Source organism: Gavialis gangeticus, unplaced genomic scaffold (genome assembly GCF_001723915.1).
Source record: "Gavialis gangeticus isolate Ggan-Ray unplaced genomic scaffold, GavGan_comp1, whole genome shotgun sequence".
Taxonomy (NCBI): Eukaryota; Metazoa; Chordata; order Crocodylia; family Gavialidae; genus Gavialis; species Gavialis gangeticus.
Window position 1 is genome coordinate 118,842,257 of NW_017729022.1, and position 10,129 is coordinate 118,852,385.

At 48.6% G+C, this 10,129-nt stretch overlaps 1 protein-coding gene across 2 annotated transcripts in view; it reads left to right on the forward strand.

Moving 5' to 3' along the window:
- PHC1 (polyhomeotic homolog 1) overlaps window positions 1-8,899 on the forward strand; it is a 19,881-nt gene extending 10,982 nt beyond the window's left edge. For both annotated transcript variants that reach the window (XM_019516069.1, XM_019516070.1), the window contains 5 exons: window positions 961-1,075; window positions 5,566-5,674; window positions 6,361-6,511; window positions 7,034-7,265; window positions 7,653-8,899. In XM_019516069.1, coding sequence (XP_019371614.1) covers window positions 961-1,075; window positions 5,566-5,674; window positions 6,361-6,511; window positions 7,034-7,265; window positions 7,653-7,807 — 762 coding nt within the window. In that variant the 3' untranslated portion in view covers window positions 7,808-8,899. The remainder of the gene's footprint in view (window positions 1-960; window positions 1,076-5,565; window positions 5,675-6,360; window positions 6,512-7,033; window positions 7,266-7,652) is intronic.
- Window positions 8,900-10,129: the final 1,230 nt, after the last annotated feature.

The following is a 10,129-nucleotide window of genomic DNA, read 5'->3' on the forward strand; positions in this document are numbered from 1 at the left end:
TTTTTTAAAAAAAAAAAAAAAAAAAGGCATGCTGGGTTGCATTAACAAGAGTCTCTTGTAAACCAAGAGGAGTGATCTATCCACTCATTTCAGCACTGGGGTATTGGGCCCAGTTTTCAGCCCCACACTTCAAGAAAGATGTAGACAGATTGGAAAGATTCCAGCTGAGAGTGACAAAAACTATTGGAGATCTGCTAAGCGGGACTTAGAAGGAAAGGCTGAAAGAACTATGACTGTATAGTTGGGAGAAGAGAAGACAGTGGGGATTTTGATAAGTCTTCAAATACCTGAAAGGCAAGTATAGATATGGTGGAGATGGACTTTTCTCTGCCTGTGGGGGAGAGGACTAAGAACAATGGCCTCAAGCTGCAGCAGGGAAAACTTAGATTGGAGATTATGGGAGCTTTCTGACTATGAGGGTGGTCAGGCATTGGAACAGGCTACTTAGAGCTGTAACCTCTCCATCCCTGAACATTTTCTAGAGCAGGTTAGATATTTGTCAGGGATGATCTTGCCCTTAGCAGAGGGCTGGACTAGGTGACTTCATGAGGTCCCTTCTCACCCTGCATTCCTGTGATCCTAACCTGAGTCATAATACAAGGGGGGAGGGGTACTTACAGCTGCTCTTACGAAGCAGAACATTTTATAAGCAGCAGTATGTCTTCCTGACACACTTGCTGATGTGACAGATTCATGCCAATGGCTCAATAAAGGTGACTGAGTACAGCATCCATGTTGATTTATTTGTGTTTCATCAACAGCAGTGTGGGGGCACTCTGGGGTTCTGGGCAAGCAGTGGCTAAGAGGCGTTGGTTGGTATGGAATGAATGACTGCTTTGTGGTTCCATCCCCTCCCTGTGTGTGGGGAGGGGTCCGCTGAGCTCTGATGAGATTGGGGTGAAGAGACAGCAGGTGAGGAGGTGTGCTTGCTGACTGGCCTGTCTTTCTTCCCCTTTGCAGGTGGGCTGCTCTCAGATCCTCAAAGAGTCTGAGAAGCCACTGCAAGCAGGTACACCCTTGGGGCAGAGTGAGAACCAGTCCAGCAACTCCCCAGGAGGAGACAGTGCAACTGCAGGTGAGTTGAAGCTCTGGGAAACCTGACACGTCAAAGAAATGGCATTTCCACCATGTGTGCACATGTGTACATGGGCTTTTCTCCAGAGGGAGTAGGAGAGGGAGGTTCAAAATCCAGCCTTGCATCTAGTATCTCCATTTCAGAGGAACGGGGGAAGAAGACCCATCGGAGACTAACTAGGAACCCTCCTGGCAGTAGTAACATGAGAAGGGTCTGGTCTTCTCCATAGGAAGGCTGTCCTGGGGTCATGTTGTGTGCAGAATGTTAACTGAAGGAGATCTGCTTTTGTGAGGAATAGGGTGCCTGACATACTTGGAGACCCACTAAAAGCAATTAGAGGACTACTCTGCCATTGTCTTTGAACCCCTCTCCAGAAGGCTTCTGTACAGATTTCATCCATTGGCAATCCCTCACAGTCAAGGATGGTTGTCTTCTGTGATTTGCTTTATATGTGGTTCCAAAGATGAGTGATGAGGCTGTTTTGGGAATGACAGACTCTTGCAACTTGGGCATATGTTTCTGTGTAGGGTAGGTGGCTCTGGAATCTTGGTTAGGTCCACAACATTCTGTTTTTGCTACTCCCACTTCTGTTTCCTGTTGTTATTGTAAGCTTTCAAAGTAGTGAGATACCTGCAGTGGCCTGTTCCTTCATTTGGGGTGGTCTTGGGTGATAGTCTTCCACAATTTGATGTTGATGTTACTTTTTTTTTCAAGTTGGCCTTGAGGACAATTTTTAAGTGCTTTTCTCTGCCCTCCTCTTGAGCGTGCATCTTGACTAAGTTGGGAGGACAAAAATTGCTTCTGGAGTCAGATGTCTGGATGACGTGGCTGGCCTAACAAAGTTGATGTTGGATGATCATTGCCTTGATGCTCGTGGTGTTTGCTTGTGAGGGGATGCTGATGTTGGTGCGTCTAACTTCCCGCTGGATTCGAAGGATCTTCCATAGGCAACATTTGTACTTCTCTAGTAATTTGAGGTGTTTCTTGTATGTTGCCCATGTCGCAGCTCTGTACAGTAAGGTGGGGATCACACTGCTGGATAAACCATGAGCTTGGTTTTGGATCTAATGTCACGATCTTCAAACATTCACTTCTTTAGGCATCTGAAGGTTGCACTTGCACTTTTAAGGCAACGTTGGATTTTTTTTATCAATGTCAGCTTCCTCTGAGAGATGGCTTCTGAGGTGTGGGAAATACTCAACATTCTCCAGAGTCTCACCATAAATCTGAATTACTGGAGCTGAGGATTGCTCATTATGAGCTTGCTGATGGGGAGGACCTTAGTCTTCTGTAAAGTTAAGCAGCAGTCCCATTATCTTACATGCCTCAGTAAAGACGTTGATGATTGCCTGAAGGTCTGCCTCTGGCATCATCAGCATCAGTCCACTATAGCATCATCAGCCAACTACAGTAAAATCAGCATACTGGAGCTCAATGATTGAGGTTGGGATGGTCTTGGTTTTGGCTCAGTCAGCTGAGATTAAACAGTTTACCATCCATTCTGGTAGTGGAGCTCCACTCCGACTGGAAGCTTGGTGGTGGTCAGATGTAACATCACAGTAAGGAATATCGAGAAGAGTGTTTGAGTGATGACAGATCCCTGCTGAACTCCCATCTTAACTGCAAAGGGATCTGTGATAGATCTGTTACTGAGAATCACCACTCGCGTACCGTAATGGAGCAGTCAGAGAATGGTGACAAATTTCGGTGGGCATCCATACTTAAGAAGGATCTTCCACAGTGCTTCTTGGTTGACAGTTGAAGGCTTGCATGAGGTCAAAGAAGGCCATGTAGAGGGATTTATGTTCCTGGCATTTTTCTTGCTGCTGGCAAGCTGTGAAGATCATGTCAGATTTGCTTCTTGATGCCCTAAATCCACACTGAAGTTCCAGGAGGAGCTGTTTAGCAAGTAGAAGGAGATGGTTCAGGAGGGTTCTCACAATGATATTTCCTGTAGTGGACAGCAAGGCAATCCCTCTGTAACTTCCACAGTAAGACCTGTCTCTCTTCTTGAAGATTGTCATGGTCTTGGAATTTCTGAGGTAATCTGGGATTTCCTCATTGTTCCAGATCCTTAATATGAGGGCATGGAGCTATGATGTGAGCTCCTCCCCACCCACTTGAATACTTCAGTGGGGATTTCATCAACTCCAGATGCCTTGTTCTTCATCTGCTTGATGGCTTTCCTCACCTTTTCAAGGGTTGGAGGGATTCCAAGATTGGAGCACTCTTATCAACAACAGAGTCTTGACTGAGAAGGTCCTCAAAATGTTCCTTCCAATGGGTGTTGATGGCTCCCCTTTCCTTGATCAAGTCTTCTCCATCCTTAGTCCTCAAGACATTTGGTCCCTGAGTGTTTGGACTGTAGATGGCTTTGATGGCACTGGAAAAAAAAAAAACCAAACAGCTATGCATATTGTGGTTGTCAGCGAGATGTTGAATGGCCTTCGCCTTTTCTTTCCACCACCTCTTTTGGACTTCTGCCTAGGCTTGTTGAAGATTCAGTTTCTTTTACTTGGGGTTGGTGTCATTCTGCCAAGTACAAAAGCCTTGTGCTTCCAGTTGATCAATTCTTGGATCTCCCAGTCATTCTCATCAAACCAGTCTTGATGTTTCCTGGGTGAGAATCCAGGTATCTCTTCATAGGCGCTGATGATGGTGGACTTGAAGACGCCCCCAGCATTGCTGACTTTCACCCATTGTTGTTGATTGGACAGTTTTTTGTTTTTTTTTGTTGAGGCACTGGTGAAATAGTTCTTGCTTGATTGGGTCTGTGAGTCCTTCAGTGTTGATCTTCTGTGGCATTTGCTTCTGCTACAGCTGTTGTTCAGGAACCAGTTTGAGTGGCATAATCAAGTGGATGAGTTGGTGATCAATCTGGGTGTCGTCGGCTCCTAGCATAGCTCGGATGATGTGGACATCTTTGCAGTTCTGGGCACAAACAATGACGTCAATCAAATGCCAATGTTTAGATCACAGGTGGTGTCGTGATGTCTTTGCGCCTGTTTTTGTGGCAGAATAGGGTGTTGGTGATGGTGACCCTGTTCCGCACATTTGGTCAAGAGGAGGATGCCGTTGGACTTGACCTTTCCCAGTCATTGCTTACCTGTGGTTCTGTTCCAGAGATCTGAGTCCCTTCCGACTCTGGCATTGAAGTCGCCAAGCAGAATAAGTATGTCTCCCTCCAGAATGTCAGAAAGGACTTGGTCAAGGTTGGCATAGAATTCCTCCTTGGTTTTGTTAGCAGCATCAAGAGTCAGGACATAAATGCTGATGACAGTGGCATATTGGCTTCCCACAACTTAAGACAGGTAGTCAGTCATGAGGCAGTCAGGGAACTCATTGAGTTGGTTCATGAGTTCATTCTTAATGACCAAACCAGCTCTGTGAAGTCAGCATTCTCAGTCCTGCCTACCTTCCAGAAGAGGATACAACCACCTCCTTGTTCTTTGAGCTGCCTATCTCCCACTTGCTGGGTCTTGCTTACTACAGCAACATCAGTGTTCTTCTGCCTGAGTTCTTGAGCCACAGTTGCAGTGCAGCACTTTGGGTGCTTACTATTAGGATTATCTATGAGGGTCCTGAGGCTCCAGGTCCCAAAATTGATTGTGTGTCTTAGATGATTTTGACCACAGTGAAGGTGATCCCATTGGATGCAGTTATCCAGTCAGGAAGAAGGTAGGCAGATTATGTTTAAGGCACCTTTTCTAGCCCCCTCCCCATGTGGGATGAGCTGAGCAGATCTTGATGAGGGCTGTTCAGTTGCAGTTGCCATTGCCAAATTGCACTCCTGCCTCATTCAAGAGCTAGATGACCTCCTTGTAACTGCTGCTTCCATGCCAGTTCATGACTAGGACCTTTCAGACCTCACAGCCCTGCTCATGGAAGATGCCTGCATATGATTTCTTTTATCATGGAGAAGTTGCTGCACAGCAGCTTCCACATGGTTCTTGACAGAATGGGACCTTGATCCAATGGCGAGGAAGCCAGGACAGTTGGAGTTCTTGTTCTGCCACAGCCTTCATCCACCTTCACAACTGTTGAGATTCTGACATCTTCCAGCTGCTCTACTGTTGAGGAATTGTAGACCCATGCCTGGGGGCTGGGCAGGCTTATTATAAAGGCATCCTGTACTCGCCATGTCACAGCACCGTCAAAAAATGCAGGTGGCCTTTCAGGAGGGATCACATTGACACCTGCTGTCCCCACCACATCCTGGTGGTGCTGCTGCTGCTTGGTTCACAGCTGCTTATTTGTCAGAGTTACTCCTGCTTAATGTTGAAGGTGATGCCACTACCCACCTCTTGTGAATGTGCTGGGTAGCAGCGCAGCTCTGCTGCCAGCTGTACAGACTGACAACTGGGTGGCTCTCCATAGACCCCTGGCTGAGTTTATTTGGGGCATATCTGACCACTGGTGGTAGGTAGGAACAGTGCATAATGCTGACATACTTCCTTTGCTTGTAACAGTTTCACACTCTGTTTCCCTAGAGCTGGACAAGAAAACAAACCTACTGAAGTGTGAATACTGTGGGAATTATGCCCCAGCCAGCCAGTTCCGTGGCTCCAAGAGGTTTTGCTCCATGACTTGTGCAAAAAGGTAACAGCCAGGCATTGTGTGCTTCCTCTCTGTCTGTTTCCCATGGGTAGGCACCTTTGTTTCCTGAATGAGATGCGGAGAGCTCAGTCCTTCTGGGCCTCCAGGCAGGTCTGCATTGGCCATGGGAGAGCCTGCTGGATTGGACCTGTACCTTGACCATCCAGTGAAAAGATGCTCACTAGTTTGGCAGAAGGTGGGTGCAGCCACCCAGCCTTACACCTGGGATATTTCTACATCTTGGAGGACCCTTTTCCATGGTAGTTGTACCCAGAGCTGGCCAAGCTGACATGTTACTGGCACTCTGCTCGCTTGTGCTAACTATATGGTCTTCCCAGGCTGTGGGGCTCTGAGCTCCCAGAGAGCATAAGGCAGAAACCACATGGGAAAATCAGGCCAGAAGTTGTCTCCTCTGGTTGCAAGTTGCTCTCGTGGATCCTGTTACACCTTGGAGGAAGGGATCTGATTAGTGCACAGCTCAGGGTCTCTAGGTGTTGGTTGTGCAAAAACAAGTATGTCCTTTGGGAGAAGGGCTGGCTATGGTGGAGCAGACCTTGGTGCTTCATAACAACAGGGAGTTGGCATCCCCCATATTCTGTATCCTTGTCTTCTGGACCAGTCCCTATCTTCATTTGGATTAGGAAGAGTAGAACTGTTTCCTTTGACTTCTCTTCTCTTCCTTATTTAAGGTACAATGTTAGTTGCAGCCATCAGTTTCGGATGCAGAGGAAAAAGATGAAGGAATTCCAGGAAGCTAACTATGCCCGTGTGCGTCGGCGTGGGCCTCGGCGCAGCAGCTCAGAGATTGCTCGAGCCAAAATCCAGGGCAAGCGGCACCGGGTGAGGATACCTCTTCTGGGGTGGCCTGTGCTGGGGCTTCTGACTTTTGTATCTCAGCCATGCTTCAAGCCCACTGGCATTATTCATATCCTTTCTGTTGGATGTCCTGCCTCTCAGGCTTTGGACATACTGCTTTGGCTGAGATACAAACAGAAATTCTGGCCATTTGTGGTGATGGGGACGAAATTCCCATGGCTATATGGCTAAGTCAGATGTCCTAGCCGAAGTTCATTAAGCCTCAGTAAATTGCCCCTTCCATCTGAAACTCCGGGGGAAATGTTGTTCTGCCGTGCTCCTATGATGGCGGTGTGAATGTGGCTCTCCTTGTAGAAATATCTGTCTCATTCTACCCCAGATGCAGCTGTTGGTGTGACCATTTCCCACTCGCATAGTATATGGAGAATATGCTTCAGGCAGAAACCATGGAGCTGATCACTCCAAGCTTCTCCTGATACCGAGAAGTTACCCTTGACTTATCTTCCTTTTTTTCCTCTGCACCTGCCTGGTACGTGGGACCTGCAGGGCCAGGAAGACTCCAGTCGAGGCTCTGACAACTCCAGCTATGATGAGGCTTTGTCTCCAACATCCCCTGGACCCCTGTCAGTGAGGGCCAGTCACGGAGACCGGGACCTTACCAACTCCAGCATGGCCCCACCTACCCCTGACCTACATGGCATCAACCCAGTGTTCCTGTCCAGTAACCCCAGCCGCTGGAGCGTGGAGGAGGTGTATGAGTTCATCGCATCCCTGCAGGGTGAGCTTAAGCCCCTCTCTGGTCTCCCCTTTCCTTGGATATATGTCCTGAGAACAGGGAGGGCTGTCAGGTGCCTTTTTGATATCATGGGATGAAAGGTGCTGACAGGGAGATTGAAATGTGGAGGCTGGTGCCCCATATTCTTGTTCCTTCTTACTCCTATCCCCATGGGTCCTGACTAAGGAGAATCCTGAGCTGGAGGAGACAGTATGGTCCACCCTCCTTGTAGCTCCCTAACCTAGGGACAGTAGGTTAGGGAGCTTCCTAGCCCACTTCTTTTTCTCACTTGTCAGGCTGGCAGGGCAAGATGAGAGCAAGGGCACACTCTCAGAACAGGGAGTATGTGGGCAGTCTCACTGTGCCTCCCCCTTCTCACTCCTCTTGCAGGCTGCCAGGAGATTGCAGAGGAGTTCCGCTCACAGGAGATTGATGGCCAGGCTCTGTTGCTGCTGAAGGAGGAGCACCTGATGAGTGCCATGAACATCAAGCTGGGCCCTGCCCTCAAGATTTGCGCCAAGATCAATGTCCTCAAAGAGACCTAATGGCCTTGGTGCTTGAGGTCTCCCTTCTGCCTGGACCCCAGGGCACTCACTGGCCTTGGGGGCTACCTGCTGGGCAGTGGAGGGAGGGAACAGGGCCGTTGTCCTTGATCTTGCATAACAGAAGGTTGAGGGAGGACATTTTTTAAGAGTGAAACTGCCACTTGGAAGCCCAGGTTTTGGCCTCTCAATGGTGCTATGTGGAGGAAGAAAATTCCACCTGAGGCCTTGAAACTATTCTTTCCTTCCATGAGTGCATCTCACTCAATCTTAAGTAATCCCTCTGCGAAGAACAGAAGGTGGAACTCCTAGGAAGGGAATAAGGACCTCTTTCTGCCTTGTCAGAGGCTCTTGGGAGGTATGGAGATATGCCAGCCCCTTCCTGCCACTGCGGGGCTGCTAGATCCTCAGTTGTTTCATCTGAACCTCTTGCCATACCAGAACTTTGATGCACAGAGTGGAGCTTGCCCCCAGCGCTGACACTGGGAGCAACCATTTTTGTCTGGTGTGAAGTTTGGGGGGTGGGGCAAGTCACAGATGTTACAGGGGTGGGTAGATGGGTAAGAGCAGCAGGGCCACCTCCCATTCTGCTCTTGAAAGTATCTAGACTGTGGTCCCAAGCAGGGTTTGTGCCTGTTTCGGTATAAGAACCAAATCTTGGAGGCCCAGAGCACTAGGAGCTGCCTTAGCTTTACTGTTTCTGTCAGTGATATGGTGTGAAGGCTGTACGTACTGCGGTGTCATTTTGCCCCAAAACGGCCAGTAGAAAGGGTTTAATCTGAGCACTTCTGAGCAGGCGTTCATTTGGGAACCCTGCAGCACCTCTCTCTGGGGCTGGGGCACCGCTTACGGATCCAAAGCAGGAGTTTTCAAAAGTGGAGAGGCTCCACATTAGTATGAGCTGGCTTTATTTTATTTTTTTAAGTGTTCTCTTTTCAGTTTGTATTATTTTGTCTCTCTTCTGTGCTGTCCACAGGAGAGCTACTGGGATAAATTTTCAGCAGGCAGGGTTGTACTACCTGCCTCGGGCCTCTTATTTTTGGCTGTAAAACAAGTATTTCTCTTCCTGAGTAAAAAGAATGCTTCAAAGACTGAGCACTGTTCCTTTGTTGCTGCTCTTCAGGAGCCCACTTGATGGGCTGGGATTTGCCTGACAAGTGCATGAGAGCCAGTTGCTGTTCTTTAGGGCTGGCAGATCAATTTGCAGAGTTTCTGCTAGCAGGTCTGGCAGAGGCCCTTTCCTTTAGTAAAAGCAAAGCAAGGATGTTCCCAGAATGTTGTGGAGCAGGAAGACTGAGAGATGCCTGCTAAAAGCTAGCAGTGTGGGACTTGCAAGTGTCAGTTTCAGTGGCAGCATGAGTGAGTCAGATTGGCCCGACTCTGCCAGTCTGCTCAGAACAATCCATGCAGAGGTTGACTTAGATCCATCTGAAACCCAACATGAAGAGCAAGCTGCTCACAGTTTGATAGGAAGGCCGGCCTGGTATCTTAGAATCTCAAGGTGTCAGAAATGTTGGTAAATTGAGATCTTCTGTCCCAAGTGCACATGGGTCAGGGGCAGGTATGACTGGCTTGATCCATCAGTCCTGCAGCAACTAACTATATCATTGGAGAGTTAGGCAGTCTAAATGTGCTAGAAAGCTTTGCTTCTAATGTGGATGCGAATATAGGTGGTCTGTAGGAATCTGATTTCTTTTAACTTGACATGGTCACTACCTAGGTACTTGGCCTTGCAGTGACAGGACATTGACAGCACCCTCCTCCCCATTTTACTTGTGGTAAGTTTACAAAGTGGTTTTGGTATTTTGGGCATGGGCCTATTAACTGTGAGAGCTTTGTCCCCAGAGATTTTTAGGAACAAGTTAGGCAAATGATTGTCTAGGAGAGGAGGCAAAATGTGGTCTGCGGGTTGGATTCAGCATGTGGAACCTTTTTTTTTTTTGGCCAGGCTGTGGCAGGTCCCTTGACCCTGCCAGGTGGTGCTGGGGTACCCCTGTCCCATGCAAGCCTACAGTTCACCCTGGGGTGCCTACTTGGCAGCCCTCAGCCCCACAAGCTTCGCATGGGGCAAAGCAGTGCAAGCCCCAGTGAAGGCTCCAGTCCTCATGGAGACTGCATGCAACTGGGCAGGGAGCTGTAGGCAGTCTGCCCCTGCACTGCTCTGCTCCATGCTAAACTGGTGAGGTTGGGGGGTTGCCAGCATCCTGGGGTGAGCTATGGGATGGGGGGTGCCTCAGCTCCACCCACTTCCCACCCAGTCCCAGCATTGTCTTGTCTGCTGCAAGTGGTGGGGTATGAAGATGCTGCTGGGTCTACTCCCCTCCT